The sequence below is a fragment of the Lepus europaeus genome, chromosome 16 (assembly GCF_033115175.1).
Source record: "Lepus europaeus isolate LE1 chromosome 16, mLepTim1.pri, whole genome shotgun sequence".
NCBI classification, from domain to species: Eukaryota; Metazoa; Chordata; class Mammalia; order Lagomorpha; family Leporidae; genus Lepus; species Lepus europaeus.
Genome location: NC_084842.1, coordinates 35,531,563 through 35,554,956, shown reverse-complemented (window position 1 = coordinate 35,554,956; position 23,394 = coordinate 35,531,563). Strand labels below are relative to the sequence as shown.

At 34.4% G+C, this 23,394-nt stretch overlaps 1 protein-coding gene across 2 annotated transcripts in view; it reads right to left on the bottom strand.

Annotated features, from left to right (window-relative positions):
• Nucleotides 1-15,654: 15,654 nt before the first annotated feature.
• Nucleotides 15,655-23,394, bottom strand: part of GLRA3 (glycine receptor alpha 3) — a 154,839-nt gene continuing 147,099 nt past the window's right edge. For both annotated transcript variants that reach the window (XM_062213060.1, XM_062213061.1), the window contains one exon: nucleotides 15,655-15,933. In XM_062213060.1, the coding sequence (XP_062069044.1) occupies nucleotides 15,655-15,933 (279 nt within the window). The remainder of the gene's footprint in view (nucleotides 15,934-23,394) is intronic.

The following is a 23,394-nucleotide window of genomic DNA, read 5'->3' as shown; positions in this document are numbered from 1 at the left end:
TACATGGTAATGAGATCATTTCACAACTTTCTTTACTTCAACGATAATCAGCAGTATTTACCTGTTTTTCTACTTCTTCTAAAAGCTCAAGAGAGCATCGTGGTTCCAACTGATAAATAATTTGCCAAGAATTTTTAAATGCAATTGGAATGGGGTTGGAAAACAAAATGGGTACTGGTGGCACAGTTTACTCCATAACACTGAAATTTCTTTTCTGTGTTTGTCTCAAATTTTTTTACTCATTATAATTTTTCATTTTTCTGATGTATTTTTCTTCAACTTTAAAGTACAATTTTCCCTAAAAGAAGATACAAATATTTATCACATTTCTAAATGATTTTTTTATTTACTTGAAAGGCAAAGTCACAGAGAGAGTGGGAAACACAGAGAGATATTCCAATCATTGGTTCATTCCCCAGATGGCCTCAATGGCCAGAGCTGGGCTTGTCCAAAGCTAGGAACCAGGAGCTTCTCCTGGGTCCCCCATGTGGGTGCAAGGATGCAAGTAATTGGGCAATCTTTTGCTGTTTCCCAGGTGCATTAGCAGGGAGCTGGATCAGAAGTGGAGCAGCAGGAACTTGAATCGGTGCCCATAAGGGATGCTGGCATCTCAGGCAGAGGCTTAACCTGCTATGGCACAGTGTCGGCCCCTATCACATAGTTTCTAACCTTACTGCAATTTGAAGATCAAGAGCAAAGACTGATTGCAAATATAGTTTTGGATTCAATAGTTACCAGAATCAATAGTGTTGAGCAAAATTGCTTTCTAGTTTTAGGATGTGTTTTATTACTTATAACACAAAGGTTTTGAGTAGGTTATAACCCAAAATTCTATTTAATGAAACTATTAAAATATAGCATTATACTTACTTGTTCCATTTTTGTTTTCACAGCAGTACACCCTCTATAGCATTCATTGCCCTCAATCTTTATTGAAATGAGCCTTATTAGTATTTTGAATGATATTTACAATTCCCAAGTCAATGAGAGGGAGCCATCTTGTGGTTTATGCACATAGTGGCTTATGTTCCATCAACATTTATTAGATAAAAAAATGCATAATTTTTGAAAATATAATAACCCTAGGTACATTGTGAATATTATCTATATTTTTAATTTACAGGTAATTAAGGCTCCTGTTCTGGAAATGAGTATTGTTCTTCAGCCAATCCACAGGGCTTGTTTGAAACTAAGGATGTGCAGCATATAACATGTTGCTATGTGTCATTATTTTGTTATTTAAGAAAACCTTTCATTATGTACTGCATGAGTATTTGTAAAGCTTAATGAAGATAAGAAAGATCAGATAAGCACACTTAGGAAATAACTTAAAAGGTAGAATAATATCAGTAAAATAGACAACTGTATATAATATGTTATGTTCCTTAACCGTATCTCTCAGTCATACGAATCACACATTTTCATCATTTAGGGATTTCAGCAGGCTAATATTGGCATATGAACTTATCATTATTTTGTTCCTAATGAATAAGATATATAACATATATTAAAAGATAAGAATACTAGCATAAATAATAACAATATGTAAGTTAATAATATCAAATAATATGCAAATAATATGAAAACTTTAATATTACTTTGTAAAGCTTCTTTTCAGAGAGTAAATTATATTTATTATGTAAGTCATGCAAATATATTTCCCCTACATATATTTCTTTATGATTTAAAATGACATCTTTTTTCATTAATTCTGTTACTTTTATTATTTAACTTTCACAGATACTATGAAAAAGATATTTCAAACAGCCAATTTAACATTAGTAAACAAAGTCTGACTTGTTTGATCTAAGGTAACTTGTAAAGACTATACTGTTACCATTTATGTTTTATTATTCTTTTTTTATCCAAAAAAGAAAATAAATTAACGCAAATCATGAAGGATTTGGAAAGATACTTTAGTGTACTATATGGAAGCCACCAACTTAGAGCCATTAATTTTAGAAAGGATTGGGTCTTGTTTATAAATTATAAATTACCTAGAAAAAGTGCAAACATATAGTGAAAATAAGATAAGCCCTTTGTATATGACACATGGTTCCTGCAGATATTATTTCCTTCCTTGCTTTGTTCCTGAAAGTGAAGGAAGCTTTCCTGTTAGCCACCTGCCTGAGATATTCATGGCCTAATACAGTACAGACAAAAGAATAAACAAAAAACCTTGCTGGTGATGATGAAAACAAAGGAAACACCCAGAGATAATCATGTTATCACCAGGTAGCCTTATAACTTCAATTCTGGTACGTAGTAAATGAAGTACAGTAGCTTATATTTCTTTCAAAGTATTTAATAAATCATTATTAGACATTTTTTGGCAATTTTCTGGCATTTAGAAAAATCAATCTATACTTTCAGACAAATATTTTGCCAATTTGAATAAATTCGCTTTTACTCCTTTATATATTTCATTTCAATTATCTTCGCTTAGTGACTTAGGAAACAGAGTGTTACACCCATGATGATGACCTTCTGTTCAACAAGTAGTTCAAGCAAATTCAATCTGTCGTATATTACTATTTTGGAGAAAATAATTATTTTGTTAAAAGTCTATAAATGTAATTATTTCAGTAACAGATCATTTAGAAGAGTTTTGCCTCCAGAAGGGAAAGGCATCAAGTTGGAAAAATGAGTTTTTAAATGAATGACCAAAGAACAGAGAGATCTGCTTAGAAGACCAATAGCCATTAGGTATCACAGCAGCAAGTAAATGCCATTTGATTTTTAAGTAGTTCATTGTTTAGATGACAAATTCTCAGACAACTCATTCCTCATGTCACAGTGTGGACTGGAAAACAGATGACAAGATTTTCTCAGTGACCAAACTTTGACTACACTCCTTTAAGTCCACTTTTTGACTAGGTTCAAACTGGGGATCTGTCCTATCATTTAGTTCAGTTTTAGCAAGAAATTTCCCAGCCTTTGTTTCTGATCAAATTTCTCAGCTCCCATTCTCAATATTTTTATCACCATGGTCTGCTTTCAGCCAGAATCTAGCTGAGTCAAAGTAGCCAGAATCCCCTTCTCCTGATGTTTTCTCTTAATATTTTCTGGTAGCTAACACTTACTTGCTCATTAACTTTCAGTTGTCCTTGTATTCAAAGTGGATTCAGTTCTGTAATCAAGTTTCTTTCCTCTATTTCTAATTAATATTTGCCTTCACTGCTTTAACTTTTACACATCTCTGGTTTTCTTTGATAGCACTAGCTCCTTTTTACAACCTAGTTTCCAGTTAGAAACTTGGATAAGTGAATTTTCAGATATAATTAGAGCATTATGATGTAGGATAAAGAGCATCTTCTGAGATAACTTAATAGAAAAACACAGGGGTCAAAAAAAACAAAACTAAATATTAAATATTTATAACATTATAATTCATTAACTGTGGCTTCATTCTGATTTAATGTTTCTATAAGATGGGCAATTAACAATGTAAATCATACAATATTAGTTCTTCAAGGAAGAAAGCACCTGTCAGCCAGAATTAATTGAGATAAAGTATATAAAGGAAAGTAATTGATTTAGTGGTATTGAAAATTGGGATTATGAGACCAATGTGGTAGTATCAGGTAAAACCACTGCTTTTGATGCCAACAACCCATATGGGCACCAGTTGCTGACTTGGCTGCTCCACTTCCAATCTAGCTCCTGGCAATGGCCTGGAAACAGCAGTAGAAGACAATCCAAGTATCTGGGGCACTGACACCCATGTGGGAGACCTGGATGAAGCTCCTGGCTCTTGGGTTCTGCTTGGCTCAGTACTGGCTGTTGTGCGCATCTGGGGAGTGAATCAGTAAGTGGAATATACAGTCTACTTCTCTCTCTCTCTCTCTCTCTCTCTCTCTCTCTCTCTCCTCTCTCACTGTAACTTTAACTTTCAAATAAACAAATCAATCTTAAGTAAAAGAAAATGGTGAATATAAGGAGAATAAGTAGAAATTTTTAAACCATAGTAGTACAAACTGATTTTTAAAAATTGTTTTACCAGTATTTCTGCATTGTTAGTGTAGTAACCTTACATTTGCTCATATACTTTTTGTTCAGCTTCCTATACCTGTAGCTATCTTTAGCACTTACACTTACAGATAACCTTGCCTGATTCTATGGCACTTTTTCAGTCAAGAGTGTACTTTTATGACGTAATCCATTCAAGCAGTTGCTGAAAGCCAGCTCACTGAAGACAGTCAATGCTCATTTGGCAAGGAATTTTGAGGCTCTAAATTTTATGAGTCAATCTTGTGCCAGTAAAGATATATAATTATATAAAGACTGTCACATATAAATTATGGGTACTCCCTAAATAAGAGACCAATAATCACATTTTTTTAAGTTTTGTGTATGTTAAATTTTCTCTTATGTCTTTACCATACTATCACTAAACTATCTAATTGGAGGAAAACAGGCATATTAAATTGCAAACATAAAAAAATCAGCATTTCCTTTTGAAATACTGTCTATAGATATGTAAATAAAAAGTGGTTTATTCAAAACACAAATGTTAGGGAAAAGGCTTTTGTGCAGAAAATAGAAGTAATACAATAATGTCAAATCATTTTTAAGTTGATTACACATCTTTTCTCATTTTATCCCTTAGCACAGAGACTCTATTCACGATCCTCATTATCTACCTTTTCTCTAATGGAAGATCCATGCTAAGGCATCTGTTAGTGAGATAGCACAGGCTTTTGTAACCTGAGATACAATATCTTCCATCAGAACAGATAGATAGTATGAAATATTTTGGAAAAACAACATAACCTTTTGATCAAATTTGATCTTTAAAAAATTTGGACAAGAGAGATCTACATTCCTGAAAAGTGTTAATTTTTATTGATTTTGATCAAATTATCTATTGTTACATGATAAATAGCACTATTCACAAGTTAACTCTGATAAGAGAATTTATTAGTTGCAGAATTGAGCTAATGATAATACAATGAAAAACATCATCTTTAGTATAATTTCCTGAAAATATATGACATCAATATGGATAGAAAGACAGACCCAGACATCAGATTTAGGAAGACATGTTTTTACAGAAAAATAATTAAGGTCATAAAATAACAATCCTTTGTTTTTAGTAGTCCTTTAAACATCTTGTTTCACTAATGTTAAAGTCACTGTGTATCATGTTAAGATGGTTCATGGAAAATATATGGCACATTTTCTTTTTGTCTTGTGTCCATAGCACATTACACAATACCCACAGAGTGTCAAGGTACTTCATTCAGTGCTTTCCCACATTATCATCTACCATACACTAAAATACAAACCTAAGGAATGGCTATTGCATAATTCAGAGATAAAAGTGACAGAGTGCAAAATTATTCAAACATGTTCAAGTGTAGATTTATATCTGAAACTTGTCTTGGCATTTAATCCTCAGCTCTACCTCTTCACTCATATTAACAAGCTAGGCTAGATAATGCAAATGCAAGTGCAGTTCCCCGAAGACACCTTTGCTGAAACCATCTCAGAGAAAAATCCACTATTAAAACAACTTAATCAATTCATTATATTTTATTATAACTTTATTCCAAAAACATTATGTCTAGGTGATAGTTTTTCTAAAATTTATATTATTTTGTAGAGTTTTATATAATATCTTCATATCTGAAATAAAATTTTAAGTACTTAAAATATTGCTCAATTACAGGAAGACATTTAGAATTACTGCAAGTAATTTAATTGGATTAAAAGGTCAATTTATAATTATCTATTTATTAAATTTATAGTTTTTTATTTTATAAATCTGAAAATATTGTTTATCATGTAAAGTGCTCTTTTGAATGTCTTAAAAAATAATAACGCTAGTAAGAAAGTATTAAAAAGTTTAATGGATTTAGCTTAAATATGGGTGTAGTTTTAGAAACTGATGGCTGTCTAATGGGAATTGGATAGATGTATTTGGAATTTTATGAAGTAAAAGTCATTTATTGATAAAGATTAACTTTGTTCTTAAAGATTTATTTATTTATTTGAAAGACAGATTTACACATAGAGAGAGACAGAAAGAAAGAAATCTTCCATCTTCTGGTTCATTCTCCAGATGACTGCTATGGCCAGGCCTGGGCCATTATGAAGCCAGGAACCCAGAAGTCTACCTAAGTCTCCCATAAGTGTGGCAGGGGCACAAGTACATGGGCCATCTGCCACTATTTTTCCAGTGCATTAAAGGGAGCTGGGTTGGAAGTAGAATCCCTGGGATTTGAACCACTGCTCACATGGAATGCTGGTATCACAGGTCGTGACCTAATCTGTTGCACCGCAACACCAGCCTGAAGATTAGCTTTTTATCACACAAAGCTATGCCATAATGGAGCAAGCTATCCCCAGAGTCATAAGCTACCTGTTGCAATACAGATACTAGGAGAATGTGGATAGTATGGCAAAAATCTGACAACAGGAGAAATAAATAAAAGGTTTATTTCTAGTTCTAGAATATAAATGACAGACAACTAAAATGTTTGCTTGAAGAGATGAAAATTATATAACTTTAAAAGTATTGAGTCATTAAAATAGACTTATTTTCAACTAGAATTTTAGAAAATATGTGGATAAATGAAATTAAAAGATGTTTATTTTAGTGCACAAAATTATGAAATCCATGTATGGTTTTCCCATAATATATTTATATGAGTTTTTTGAGGATTACTTGCCTGCTTACATCAATTTTCTTATAAAACTTTGTCAGTAATGAAGAGTTTCATATGTTACTCCAAAGATACCGAATTCAGCACTTAGCACATTGTCAGGCTCACATAAAGTGCTAATTGAATATTTATTTTGTGAACAATTGAATAATAACTTTCTACATTGGACACCACATATTAAAAAAATGTATGGTAAAGGATGAAGTCGGATTTGGTTTAGTGTTGAAGATACATTTGGGGCCATTTGCATCTCATATCAGAGTCTAGATTCCAGTTTCAACTCCAATTCTGATTATACCTACCTAATAATGCACACCCTACAGTAGGTGATGGCTGAAGTAGTAGGGCTTCTGCCATCCATGTGGAAACATGGTGGAATTCATGGAATTCACCCAGATTGAATTCTAGGCTGCTGGATTTTGGTTGTCCCAGCCCCTGCTATCATAAGCATTTCAGGGGTGAACCAGCATGGGAAGATCTCTCTCTTCCTCCCTCCTTCTGTCCCTGTGTCTCCCTGTCCCTTCCTCTTTCTATGCTACTTCCCTCCCTCTGTCTCTCTTTCAAAAAAAAAATACATAAGGGATTCTGAGAAAACTACATCCAATATTACTAGTTGTTTTTTGGAAGAACTGGAAAATATTCACCTATTCTTTACTAATAGTTCAGATAGTGTTTTATAATACCATGTTAAAGTCAAGAGAAAAGATTTGATCCAGAGAGCTTTTATTTTAGGCAAAATCTCATGGTTTCATAGTTATAACATGACCAAATCAAATGTCTGCTCTGTTTATATTCTTCATTAAAAGTTATTTACATTACAGTACATATCTTAGGGGGCCTATGCTGTGGCACAGTGGGTTAATGCCCTGGCCTGAAGCACCAGCATCCCATATAGGCACTGGTTATAGTCCCGACTGCTCCTCTTCCGATCCAGCTCTCTGCTATGGCCTGGGATAGCAGCAGAAGATGGCCCAACTGCTTGGGCCCCTGCACCGATGTGGGAGACCTGGAAGAAGCTCCTGGCTCCTGGCTTTGGATCAGCACAGTTCCAGCCATTGCGGCCAGTTTGGGAGTGAACGAGTGGATGGAATACCTCTCTCTGTAACTCTCTCTTTCAAATAAATAAAATAAATCTTTAACAAAAATACATATCATAGGAATATGACCTTTTGTTAAGGAACATGACTTCTTTTGTATATCTAATTTTAATCCTATTGACTATATAAAATTGTAAGTGTATTTGTGCATGTGTATGAGGGTACTTCCAAAATTTCTCAAAGTTGGAATTAGAAGATATGTTAATTTTGGTGGGAACAATTCTGAAACCTGTGTATACATTTGTAACAGAGAAAAAGTGATGGAGGCAACATTAGGGTGAAATATGCAGATGGAAAAATAGGGGTGGGCGCTGTGGCACAGCAGGTTAACGCCCTGGCCTGAAGCACCGGCATCCCATAAGGGTGCTGGTTCTAGTTCTGGCTTCTCCACTTCCAATCCAGCTCTCTGCTATGGCCTGGGAAAGCAGCGGAAGATGGCTCAAGTCCTTAGGCCCCTGCACCCATGTGTGAGACCCAGAAGAAGCTCCTGGCTCCTGGCTTCGAATCGGCACAGCTCCGGCCATTGTGGCCAATTGGGGAGTGAAACAGCGGTTGGAAGACCTCTGTCTCTCTCTCTGCCTCTCTTCTCTCTGTGTAACTCTGACTTTCAGATAAATAAATAAATTTTTAATATGTAGATGAAAAAATAGATAAGGGTTCCTAGCTATTAGTTTGGAACTTCTCTATCTCTTGGCTTGATTTCTAGGAGCAACTTCTCCAGGATATTTTCTCTGATGTAGGGGTATGGTTTACATATGAGTTCTAAGTATATTTGTTGTACAAGAATATGTATTACTTACTTTTTAAGATAAGAATAGGAACTAAGAAATTAGAATAGCAACTGTCTTCTTACAGAAGTCTACTTTTTAATAAAAATATGTTTTATAGGGGAATTATTATTTGAATTAATACAATTCACAGTGTATATCACTTATTTCTTCAGGAATTATTATATAATAATGACTATATATATATATATATGTATATATGAGGCTGCTATATTTTGCCATTATTTCTAGTACAGGAATAAGAAAATAATAACCAGTATATCCTGGGTAGGCATTTGGCACAGCAGTTAAAATGCTGTTTTGGGACTCCTGCATCTCACACTAGAATGCCTGGGTTCAACTCCCAGCTCTGCTTTCAGTTCTGAAATCCTGCTAAGGCACACCTTGGGAGGAAGCAGGTGATGGCTCAAGTATTTGATCCCTTCCTCCCAGATTGAATTCCAGCTCCTGACTTTGATCTGGTCCAGCTCTGACTTTGGTTATGTGGGTAGTAAATAAACAGATGGGCAACAAAACAGAGGAATCTGGAGCACATCATGCTGAGTGAAATAAGCCAGTCCCAGAGTGACAAATATCATATGTTCTCCCTGATCGGTGACAACTAACAGAGCACCAAAAAGGAAACCTGTTGAAATGAAATGGACACTATGAGAAACAGTGACTTGATTGGCCCTTGACCTGACTGTTGATGTACAACTTAATACTTTATCCCTTTTAGTATTTTTTTTTTGTTCTACTTAATACTATTGGTTGAACTCTGTAATTAACACACAATTATTCCTAGGTGTTTAAATTTAACTGAAGTGATCCCTGTTAAATATCAGAGTGGGAATAAGAGAGGGAGGAGATGTATAATTTGGGACATGCTCAAGATGACTTGCCCCAAATGGTAGAGTTAGAAATGTGCCAGGAGGTTCCAATTCAATCCCATCAAGGTGGCATGTACCAATGCCATCTCACTAGTCAAAGTGATCAATTTCAGTTCACAATTGATCATAATGATAGGTCTAAGAGTCAAAGGGATCACACAAACAAGACTAGTGTCTGCTAATACTAACTGATAGAATCAAAAAGGGAGACAACGATCCAACATTAGAAGAGGGATACAGAGCAGACTCATAGAATGGCAGATGTCCTAAACAGCACTCTGGCCTCAGAATCAGCCCTTAAGGCATTCAGATCTGGCTGAAGAGCCCTGAGAGTATTTCAGGCATGGAAAGCCAAGACACTGTGGCAAAAACAAAAACAAAAACAAAACACCTATATGAAAGATCTCTGTGAGTGAGATCCCAGTAGAAAGAATGGGCCATCAAAGAAGGTGGTACCTTTCTCTGAAGGGAGGAGTGAACTTCCACTTTGACTATGACCTTGTCTAATAAGATCAGAGTCAGCGAACTCAAAAGGCTTCCATAGCCTTGGCAACTCATGTCAAGAACCTAGGGAGATTACTGATGCCATAAACAAGAGTGTCAATTTGTTAAGTCAACATCAGGAATCACTGTGCACATAGTTTTCATGTAGGACCTCTGTCCTTAATGTGTTGTTCAGTGTGAATTAATGCTATAACTAGTACTTAAACAGTATTTTACACTTTATGTTCTGTGTGGATGCAAACTGTTGAAATCATTACTTAATATATACTAAATTGATCTTCTGTATATAAAGATAATTGAAAATGAATCTTGATGTGAATGGAATGGGAGAGGGAGCGGGAGTTGGGAGGGTTGCAGGTGTGAGGGAAGTTATGGGTGTGGGGAAGCCATTGTAATCCATAAACTGTACTTTGGAAATTTATATTTGCTAAATGAAAGTTAAAAAAAATAAACAGATGTGATTTATTTCTATCTCTGTGTCTCTGGCTCTTTGACTTTCAAATAAACGAAAAGAGAATACTTTTTAAAAATTAAAAACAATGTATCTACTGAGTAAAGTCTCTTAAAAGAGCAGAGCATTTTGTGAGTATTTTAGTTGCCTTCAGCAAAACAGATATCTGTTTTCCTGAACACACTATGTCTTCTAACATATAAGCATAGTATTAAAAAGCACTGGATTTTTTTATATTCACAAACTGTAATTCCCTGGTTTATTTTTTAGCATTCTTTTAAATGTTAGAGTGTTGAGTTCATAAATTTCAAGGTCTAAAATAAAATATCATTATTTCTCCTTAAGTTTCCAGTGATCCATATATAATTTTTATGATAGTTACTGTGTACTTAGTCAGAGTTATTTATTATTCAATGACCACTGAAATAGTTACAATTATTCCTACTGTGCTATGAATGGAATTGTGCCTTTTAATGGAGGGTGTATGAAGCAATTATGAAGGCACTACAGAGAATAAGATTCAGTTTTCATTATATTAATGTTTAAGTCATTTCCAAAAGTCTAATCTTCATAGACCATTCCACTGCTCATTGTTCTGCAAATAGTCTTGTCAAAATTTCAAACGAAATTCACCAGAAAGAAATGAATTTTGCTTAAGCAGATCAATTTTAGTTCTAGTTACAAGCAATATTTAAATTTAACATGTAAACAATTATGTTTTCTTCTCTGCAATTTACATAGAGCCAGTAACTATAATGTTTATAGTCTGTGAGAGGTAACTGTGCTAAAAGTTTCAATATCTTTATAACAGCTCCCAACTCAGTTTGGAAACCAAGTTCAGACATAAAATAACTGGTTCAAAAATTGAATACCTAATTTAACAAACAAGATATATAATTATGTGTGTAATTGGTGGGTGTAATTCAAAAGACAAGCCTGCAATTGCAAGATACAGAAACTATTCTTTAAGTCACTAAAATAATTCCTAATTTTCTCAATGAAATAAGATAATTACCATGTTTATAGGTTATATTTTATTGGTAATGTTTACCTTGAATAGACTGTTAAAATTAAATTGCATTTTGAGTAGAACTTATATTCATCCTCTTAATTGGTAGATTAAGTCCTTTATTTTATAGTCTTTGCCTTGCTAGCTTCAATGAATACTGAGTGACTACATATGTTTAACCTGAATACTTGAAATGGCTGGCTTTTTTTTTTCTAATGGTCTGACATTAACTAGTTGAAAAATACAGATGTCATATGCTGATTAATTTTGAAAGTTTGTGCTATTATCAATATTGTAAAGTCTATGAACTCCACTTCAGAGTGAAGACATCATGACCTCACTGATCTGTCCAAGGATCATTATATACATTTTCATTCTCAGAGTTTTGCTCTTAGAGTGCTCTGTGTTGTCATTAGTAGACACTTGTGGATTCCAGTATTGCCAATTTCCCACATTCAATATTAAAATTATCTCCTATTTTAATTTTGCAAAGTCTCAAGTACTCTGGAGTTCATTTCATGAAATGTGTACTTACAGGTGAAAGGAAAATTTAGCTGCCAATATTGACATTCATTTCTCCCAAGTAACTGACAGGTTGAGAACAATCATGTTAAGAATAGAAAAGTATATTTTTAAAAATGGAATGAAGAACATTCAGAAAACATTTATGATAATATGACAGACATACCTAATTTTCTTCAAATATTTACTGCTTAAATTGCAGAGAGTGCTAATGTAGTTAACAGTTTGGTCTTTTGTTAAATGTTTGGGTTCATTTCTCACTTTTTTTTTTTTTTGTAATTTCCATTACTTTCTGTAAGATCCTGGAACACTCATAAACTCAGTACATGTATTCTTATCTTGGGTACATATGATGTTCACATATTTAGAATCCAAAATTAAGATAAAAGTTATTCAAATATATCGGTAGGCTAGAAAGTCACTTACAATTAGTTGAACAGCCATAATTATCCCATAAATAAAAGAGCTGAGAATTGCATGGGCTCTCCAATTAAATGGCATGGAGAAACTTCCAGAAAGGCTAGAGAAGTTTTATTGTCCTTAGATTTCTTGTATCTATAGTGATTCTTGTATCTAATTTAAATAGTAAAGAAAGTTCTAGGTCCCTGTTATAGTTTAAGTCCATTTATATTGTTGGGCAAGAGAATAAAGAGCATGTGTACACTGTTATGATTTCCTAAAATTTCAAATGGTATAGAACCAAATATTTTAATGGTTGTGATACATAATTATTTATTAAAACGTGTTATAATCTGCATGCACAAAGATGTTATCTTTTCTAATGTGGCTCTTTGAAAATAGCTTAGAATATCCACATTAAATTTCAACGTAAGTGTGTGGCAGTATATATGCAAAATTTAAAATTTCTCAATTTTAGTAGTATTCTTTAATGTTAAATGTTTTTTATTTATTTTTTTTAATTTGAGAGAAGCGGCAGCAGACACACACAGAGAGAGAGAGAGAGAGAGAGAGAGAGAGAAACATACAGATAGTGGGAGAGGGGGAGAAAGAGCTCCCATTCACTGGTTCACTCCCCAAATGCCTGCAGTGGTAAGGGCTTCGGCAGGGTTGGCACAAAGAACCAGGAACACAATGCAGGTCTCCAACATGGGAGGTACGAACTCAATTTCTTGAACCGCCACTGTGCTTGCAGGATCTATATTGGCTCTATTGGAATCAGGAGCCTGATCTGGGTATTGAACTCATGCACACTTAGGTGAGCATCTTAACTGTGAGGCTAATGCTCCCTCTCTGGTATTTTATTGAAATATTCTGATTTGACACAGGGCTTATTGTGGCAAATACTATATGAGGTTACTACATACAATGTAGTTTTGCTATTCTTAAAAGTCTGTAAGAATTCATTACAAGAGACATATTCTTTTAGACATTTGGAATTCAGCCATTTTACCTTATCATTGTTGCCTTGAGAGTGAAGAAAGTATTTTCTTAGTGTAGTAAGACAGCAATAAGTATAACGGGAAAGCAAAATTATGACTAAGGAAAATAAAATGTTTTTGAGATAGGGATATTTCTACTGTACCAATGTTATTGTTGCCAGGTTGTCTCATGGTGGTTATTTTTTACATTTCAAGTTCAGGTTTTAAAAAAGAGAGAATTTTAATATCCTCAACCAAAACAACAAATGATATCCATGAGTTTCTTTTGTGAATATTCATGCTTATGTTCATTATACTTCTGCTTCCTTCTGGCAGAATTTACATAATTTAAGCAATGTTGGAGAACTTTTAAAGCAATATATGTGACAAACAGAAAATTGTATTCAAGTTTTCAGAGATATGTTGAGATGATGTAGTTTACTGTTGTTTAACTCTCCATCTAATTCTCAGGGAACACAAACATATCTTTCTCTAGTATTAAATATAAGGATATATGAATAGCTCCACAGTTTTAGTTCATGTACACCAAATGAAGAAGCACAAGTTTAACTCTTGAGTGCACAATCCTCAAAGTATCTAAGTGGTATTTGCAATAATGCCAAACACTGTGATATTTTTTCCTGATACTATTGATTTAAATTACTTATAATGGAAGAAAATTTAGTCTTATAGTTGTAAAAATGATTGAATGCATATTTTTGAAATTATTTTTAAAAATTACAATTGGAAATACAGTAACAAGAAATTTTAAACTTTAAGTGGCAGTTCTTGCTTTTCTTTTGAAAGTGGCAGAAGGTTGAAAATAGTACCATTTCATTCAATAACTGGCTAATTTTTCTATCATACATCTACTTTTTAAAAAATGTTCATACTTTTATCTGTAAATAATTTGGTATAATGAGTTACCTATTGATGCATTTGACTAGTAATTAAAATATCTAAATGCTTTCTAAAACTTTTTCAAATACATCATTACTGACAAAATAATCTAAAAATTGGAAAAACTGAAAAAGAATCAGAATCTGATTCAGTTTAACCAGTAACTGTGTCATACGTTGCACTTGATTATGCTGTAAAAATGAGCTAATGCCCTACTACTGTTGAAATAGTCTCATGGGTTCTGGGTGCATTTTAAGTCAAAATCTAATTTAAAATATTCACATCTATGGATAGCTTATATTTTTAAATTATTAATTCATAGATAAAATATTCCTAGTTTTATAGAATTAACTTATTTATATGTTTTAGAATGAAAATCTTCCCTCCTTATATTTGGAGATATGCATTTGAATCCATATAACTTTGATGGAAAAATTGTTATTAAAATATATGGTGAATCATTATTTATTTCCATTGAACTCATTTTTATCAAAATGTAAATATTTTAATTACATTTAATATTAAATCCTCATTCTAAATTAAAATATAAAAGTCTTACTGAAACTTGTTCAATTATATCAAAGCATTAAACTTAATCACATAGAGACATTTAGCAGCTATTAAAAATGTAACAAAATAACAATGCTGGTTAGAATCTTTCAGTGTTTGGCAATAATTAGAAATAGATAGATTGTTGTAACACTTATTTGAGAATAATAATGTTTTCAGAATACTATCTTCACTTCTAGAGATACAAAATTTAAGAAAAGCAAATTTTGTATATAACTGATTTCTTAAGTCATTTCTTTTAAAAATTTCCACAGATGGAAATTTAGAATTCTAAATAGTAAGATTAAATATTCTAAATAATAAAAATTTTGTATTTTAATCTTCTAATTTGAACATTTTAATTATATGTATTGGTTCTATTTGAATGTACATTCCTCTACTAATATGAATGAGTTTTCCAATAAATTGTTTTCCTATTTTGTAACTACAGTATAAGAAAATAGTTTTACATCTCTAGGTATTAGTTTTTGTTACCTGCATTATTTCTCCTCTTTCCTTTGATAAAATTTACTGTGTAAATCTTGCATCTGTAACATTTAGTATCATCTAGTTAAAAATCAAGGAATTACAAAGTAGTTTTCACATCTGCTACTGTATGATGTAACATAGAAACACATTGGCAGTAAAGCTTCAAGTTATATGATTTACTATGAAAAAACAGAACTTGAATTAATATGAAATATAATCTCCATAATATATATTTTGTGTCAATTTAAAGAATCTTAATCTGTTTCCTGATTTTACATAACTAATCAAAATAGGTCCTTCCCCATTTGCTGTTTATTATAATAGTATCATTTGTGTCTCACACACACACACACACACACTCACACACACATCCACGAGAGGGAAACTTTCTTCTGAATTGAACATTTGCACTTATGTGCCCCTAGAGACCTAATCTTGTTGCTGATGAATATCCTCATGCCTAAGAATTTTATAGATAACCCAGTAGAAAATATTAAAAATCAAGAAGGCCAACGGGAAGCAGGCTCGGGAGATGGTGTCGATCTTCTTGGCCCGGTCAATAAAGATCTTCCTCATTTCATCGGGGCTTTTTGGCGTTACCTGGGCAGCATGGTTTGGGCCTTTTGGAGTCACACCATCTCTTGCTTGCAGACAAGGTCCCACTGCATAGACTGTGAAGTTGAATCGACTTTCCCTGACCTCATCATCCTGTCAAAGAAAAATGTAAGAGAATCTGTTAGTAATGGATTAAGACATGTAAAGCAGAATATTCACAATTATAACTTAAGTATTATCATAACAAATATTTATGTTAATATAAAAAGTAACTGAATAATTTGTAAAGATGAGTTGCTTTTTTCCCCAGTGATGTTTTATTCACTTGTCCTTCTAATTTGAACATTTTAATTATTATATGTATTCGTTCTATTTGAATGTACATTCCTCTACTAATATGAATGAGTTTTCCAATAAATTGTTTTCCTATTTTGTAACTACAGTATAAGAAAATAGTTTTACATCTCTAGGTATTAGTTTTTGTTACCTGCATTATTTCTCCTCTTTCCTTTGATAAAATTTACTGTGCAAATTGATGAGTCCAGTTATAAATATAGAACTCAAAAGGTACATTTTAATGGAAAAACTGAAATTCTGATATTGTCTACATATTCTTAGCATATACAAATTAAGAGATTAGAGTAAAAGTTATTGGGATATTATGTTATGTATGCTCATGGTCTGTCTCTCATAGATATATACACATACATACATATGTACAACATTATGTATCTAAATTGATAAACATATAGTGCCAAAGAGGAATGTACAAGTATCATTTACTGAATTTTCCTTTATCACAAAGGCAAACCTTTTAATATTTGTTTCCCACAATTTCAAGTTACTTCTTGAAAATACAAGTATAGTCTAGAACAGTAACACTGGTTGCTCTGTGTTATCCTTACCCCATGCTATTTCTCTGTTTTACAATAACCCTTTTGGGAAGATCTCTAAGATCATTACATAGACTAGTTCATATACAATTGCTCTGCCAGTGTGTTGGTTTGGTTGAAACTATGAGTGAAATTTGGCATATGTTTTTTTCAAGGTCAAGAAATAAAATTTTACAGTTATTTACAACTTTATTCTTCTAAAAGTACCATCTTAAATGTGGCCAATTTAACATAATTTTCTAAATATGTAAACAAAAAGAAAACCAAAATTTAAAGGAAAGATTAATAAATATGTGGTAATGAAAGAGAAAAACTACATTCAATAATCTATAATTAAATTTGTTAAGGAATTATTTATTAATGCATTCATCTAGGCATAGATGGCTACCAATTTTGATACTAAAACTAAAAACTTAAAGTATAATTAAGTAAAATACTTTATAAAGTTGTTATATATCTAAATAGCATTATATATAAACACATGTATGTATGTAGTACTTTTTCACAGTAATATGAAAGATAAAAATAAGTGGCTCAATTTTTTTGATCTGTGAAAGCTGCTGAATATATAGTATACTATAAAATATAAAAATATTTATATAAAATATAAATTTTGAATTCTAAAAATGAGGAAATGACCAAAGTTGATTCAGTTATGTCTAAAATAGTTTCTTGGAAATTACTGAAGTAAGGTATTTCCACCTGAAAAACAAAAAGATATAATTATTGGGAAATATTTCATCAGTAATATATATAACTGAGTCCTGAGGAAATAAGTTTGAAATAAAAGCTGACAATCCATATTCTCTGTGACTTCTGTTACAATCTTGCATAAATTAAAAGTTGATTTTTCTAATACTCCTTATGACCATGCACATTTAGACTGCTATTTCTTTGACTTCTATGAAAATTTTAAATGTACTTGTTTGCTTCAAGATTTTGTCTATCTTAAAAAAGTACTAGGGATTACACTTTTCTTATGTAAGTGATGAAATGGTGTCCTTACACTTACACTTATATAGTAAATCATGCTAGTGTTCATATTCAAAAAGGAAAATATTGGTCACCTGAGTAATTTGCACTAGATTGTGTGTGAATCAGTTGAATGCTGAAGTATAAAATAACCTATTAAACTAGGTCAACCCGTGTGCTTTTAAAAAGTCCAACTAAAAAAGAACCAAAGCAACATCTCAATGGGCATTTGTATATGTTGACATAGTAGTTGAAGAACCTGGGAAATCATTACTAAAATGCTAAGATTTCAGAATCCTAGTAGATGTATTTAGCAAAACAGAATTAAATGATTACTTTTCTAGCCATCTGTTTTGGAGAATTTAATTTGAAATTTTTAAAAACCCCTATTGCTCATCTCAAAACAGAAATAATCCATTTAAAAGTAACATATTTAGAGAACCACTAAATTCTTCTTGGTTGTATTTTACCATTTAACATATTTAGGGATCAACTAAATTTTTCCCAATTATGAGTAAAACGTTAACATCAGATCTGGGCTGTTTCAGGACTGCTAAGAATGATCCCTGATTCCTTGAACATCATTTCCTTGAAAACAATAGAGTTAAGCTAAATAGGGAGTAATAGCATTTACTGTGAAAAATCACACCTGCATTGTGGACAGTGCACATTGAGCTTAAGATCTCTTACCCATGTGACTGGACTGTATACCAGTTTGCTTCAGAACAAAGTCTGTGGCTTCTTTGTCTTAAGGTAATTATATACATCCTGATTTTTTCCTTGGAAACTGTACCTACATGTTCTGTGTCGTGAGGGAGCATAACAAACTGTTACTTTAGAAACTATTGAGTCCTCACGTGATGAAGAGGCTGCAGACTTGGTTTATTTCCAACTTCACATTCACCAATAATATTAGTAAATACAATATTAGGTTAAAGCCTATTGGTATTTGGAGACTCTGAGTGACAGTTTGAGGCACAAATATCAGCATTGGAGAAAATTTGACCAGGCTTTCAGACTATTTTGGATTCAATGTAACTGAAAGTTCTGGGAGGGAATTCTGAGAATCAGATGCTGGTCCATCACATCAGAGTGACAGCTAAGGAAAATAACTGAGAGGTAAATCTGTTATTGGAGTACTCATTAAACTGGCAGATGAATGATTGATAGAAATCTCAGGCAAAGGTGGCTCAAGAAGCAGTTAATTCCTTGTTTCAGTTGGAGGAAAGAGAAACAGGGAGCAAAGCAAGCAGCTTCATGACCTAACAAAGCCCAGTTGTGACTTGGAAGTACATTGCATTTCATCTTGATGTCACCCATCTGCAACCTGGGGAGGTCATCACGGAAGTTATTGTAGAGTACAGCCCTGTCCCATAAAAATATGATGTGAGCCACAAATGAAAGCTGTATGTGTAATTTTAAATTTTATGTTAACAATAAAATAGTTTTTACATTACTTAGAGAACAAAAACTAACTTTAATATTTCCAAAATATTATTTCAATATTTATTCAAAGTAAAAATTGAAGAGGTATTTTACATTCTTTTCTTCATATTAAGTCATTGAAATCTGGTGTGCATTTTAAATTTATAAAACATCACAGTTCAGATTCTTTATTTCTTTTTTATTTTATTAAATAAATTTTAAAATTTATACAAAGGGAACAAATTTCATATATGCAGTTTTATGAGTATAACATCATATTATTTATTTATAGTGCTCAGTATCAACATGTAGCTAGTGGTTGCCACATTGGACTGAACAATTATTTAGAAGACTGAGTCACTGCTGAGCAGAGCTGGCAAATATGCAGGCAATCCATGTTTTCTTGGACCTTTACGTTAATTGACTTAGCAGCTAATTATAGGCTTTTCGGACATTGCAAAATTCAGTTGTAAAATTCAGTATTTGCTGTCAATGCTTATTACTGGCAGTGATAATATAAATGACTGCCATGGAGTAGATGAAGCCTAGGTGAGGTGTTGTGACTCTATACTGGGAAGGGAAACTGATTGTCTGACTACTGTGATATGAAAGAAAGGATGTTATTATTATAGAGTTTTTAAATTTTTTTTTTATTTTTGACAGGCAGAGTTAGATAGTGAGAGAGAGAGACAGAAAGAAAGGTCTTCCTTTCGTTGGTTCACCCCCAAATGGCCTCTACAGCTGGTGCACTGTGCTGATCCAAAGCCAGGAGCCAGGTGCTTCCTCCTGGTCTTCCATGTAGGTCAAAGGATATGGTTTGGGTAGACTCAGTTCTGATTGCCAGGTGACCAGCTCTGCACTTAAACTTTATTCTCAGCCTGCGCCGCGGCTCACTAGGCTAATCCTCTGCCTGCAGCGTCGGCAGCCAGGGTTCTAGTCCGGGATGGGGAACCGGATTCTGTCCCAGTTGCTCCTCTTTCAGTCCAGCTCTCTGCTGTGTCCCGGGAGGGCACTGGAGGATGGCCCAAGTGCTTGGGCCCTGCACCCAAATGGGAGACCAGGAGAAGCACCTGGCTCCTGGCTTCGGATCAGCGTGGTGTGCTGGCCGCAGCAGCCATTGGAGGGTGAACCAACGGAAAAGGAAGACCTTTCTCTCTGTCTCTCTCTCTCTCACTGTCTAACTCTGCCTGTGAAAAAAAAAAAAAAAAAGCAATGAGATGATGGGGCCAGTCCTGTGGTGTAGCGGGTAAAACTGCAGCCTGCAGTGCTGGCAGCCCATATGGGTGCAGGGCCCAAGCACTTGGGCCATCCTCCAGTGCCCTCCCGGGACACAGCAGAGAGCTGGACTGAAAGAGGAGCAATTGGGACAGAATCCGGTTCCCCAACCCGGACTAGAACCCTGGCTGCCGACGCCGCAGGCAGAGGATTAGCCTAGTGAGCCGCGGCGCAGGCTGAGAATAAAGTTTAAGTGCAGAGCTGGTCACCTGACAATCAGAACTGAGTCTACCCAAACCATATCCTTTGACCTACATTCTGGTAGACACTGTGGCTAGAGGATTCCCTTAGGCATGTGACTCTCCTTTGGGAAGACAGGAGTGTATATAAATTCATAGGCACATTTACTGTTGTGGCTGTCATGTTGGATTTTACTAATGAGAAGGAAATCAGAGGAATGATCATGGCCAGAGGTAAATCAATTAGCTCATTTTAGGCGAAGACACAGAGAGAACACAGTAAAAAAATGATAGGATTTCTGTGAATGATTCCTGGAACAGATTCACCAGCTGGTTGCTTCTCACTTAGAATCCTGTTATATCTGTTCCTTTCAGCTCGAAAGTTAAATCCAATATCAATGGGGAATGAGAAAAAAAAAAAGGCTCTGACATAGGTTGCTAAAATTATTCCATCAGTTAGGGCAGCTGATAGAAAATTACCTTGAAGGCCAGCATCTCCTTGCCCAAAATTCAAAATGGGACTCCAAAACCACACTATAGTTAAAGTTCAATGGCCAAGGGCAGTGAATACAGCTTTTGGGGATTCCCAGATGCCAGCCCACAGGTATGGTCATACTGCTGGGAAACAGAAAGCAATATGAAGAGCCAAAGAGATGCTGATGGAACAGGAAAGGGGCAAAGTGTCAGCTGTCATAATAGATATCATTGTTATACCAGCTCTCTGCTGTGGCCCGGAAAGGCAGTGGAGGATGGCCCAAGTGCTTGGGCCCTGCACCCGCATGGGAGACCAGGAGAAAGCACCTGGCTTTGGATGGGCATAGCGTGCCGGCCGTGGCGGCCATTTGGGGGGTGAACCAGTGGAAGGAAGACCTTTTTCTCTGTCTCTCTCTCTCATTGTCTAACTCTGCCTGTCAAAAAAAAAAAAACCAAAAAAAACAAACAAACAAACAAAAACAAACAAAAAAACTGTAAATAGGAAAAAATGAGTAGGATATATCCAGTAGTTGTATTCTTTGCCGCTATGTGTGATTGAAACAGTTTGACATAGAGTGGAGGATTTTGCCATTTCTGTATTTAGTCAGTAATCCCTTAGTCCATTTTTAATTGGATGTACTGAAAAGGGAGCCCTTAAAATTGTCTAAGTCTCCCTCTGTAAGAAATGTTAATCGGTACAAGATTACAAGAAGATAATGAGAACTTTTACTTTTGATTAAGGAAATAGTAAACCGGGGATTCTAGTCCTCATTAATTCTGTATACAATAGCATGTCTAGCTTCTGGTAAAACTGGATCTTCAGGCTGACTGACTCCTAATAGCTTCCACCATGTTGGGCATGGTCAAAACAATTCAGGAGTTTCAGCAGAACGAAGGAGAATGGTATGATTTTGCTAAACTTGACTAATGCTTTCATTTTAATCCCAGTGTACAAAAATAATCATTACACTAAGTAAACCTTCATATGGATCAGGCACAATTATAATCTTCCTTCCACACCTAAGGAAACCTAAATTCTATAACATATTGTCAACTTAATAGGAAACAATTTGGTTAGGTCACTGTCAAAAGTAAACCAGTAAGGAGATGATTAGCCCCACAGTTAAGGCACCTGTGTTTTACATTGGAGCATATGAGTTCAATCCTCAGCTCCAACTCTTGACTATAGTTTCCTTCCAATGTAGACCCTGGGAGACAGTGATGATGGCTCAGGTAACTGAGAGCCTGTCACTCACATGGGAGGCCTGGATTGCATTACAGGCTCCCAGCTCAGGGAGGTTCAGAACAACGAACCGATGGATAGGAGTTCTGACTGTGTGTTGGTCAGTCTCTCAAACAAATAAATCAAAGTTTTAAAACCTAAACATAATGTTATTAGTAACGAATAGTAGTTTTCCTCTTTAAAGAGAAATTTGGGAGATTTTGGAACCTGCAGTGGCATATGTGACTAGGTAAGGATGGCTGATTAATTTAGGTAAAGTTCAAAGCCCAGCTCCATCAGTTAAGTTTCTGGGAATAATCTCATCTCAAGTCACTAGAAACAGTCAAAAAAACACTAAAGTACAAATCGCTCTCCTATGCAATTGTGAGGAAAACAGCATGTAGCACTCTTGAAATCTAGTGGGTCCATTTTAGACTTCTATTGACCCCATCGTATAAAAGTGACTAGAAGACTGAATTTGAAAGAGAAGCAGAGGCAAACTGCAAGAGATCTGAGGCATACAGTAGACCAAGATGCCCTCTCTGTGCCTTAAAATTCACAAGTTGTGGAGGCATCTGCTGCTAAAACACATGCAGACTGGTATTTCTGAGAAGAGTTCAATAGTGGCACTTTAAGGTGGTAGCTATGCTTCCAGACTAGAAAACTCTCTGATGCTGGCATTCTGGTAAGCTCTGCTAGAAATAACCCTTATGTCTAAAGGAATATGAAGGATTTCAGTCTATATTTAAGCCTGAGACATCCACACATCAACAATCCATTCTGATCTAAGCTTTCTGATAAACTATAAACGACATTCTCATGAACAACTTAAGGTGTTTGACTTTGAACGAGTGCATCGCATCCCCATAAATGTTGACTGACAGTACACTAATAGGATCTCCAGTTGAGCTACCAGAGAGGTTTGAATCTAATGATTCTCTTGCCATTAAAGCCAAATCAGTCACTTAATTCACCAGTGGAATGTCCTAGATAGAAGGTCATGAACCGAATCAACTATTTACTGGTTGAAGAAAGCAAAGGTAAATCTACATAATTGGTTGACTTAAGTGCAACATATGTGATGGGACTGAAGGTTGATTCTTGCCCTCATAACAAACTCTGGATATTCAAAGAATGCTAGGCCCTAGTCAGTGGCCTTATGATCAAGCCTTTT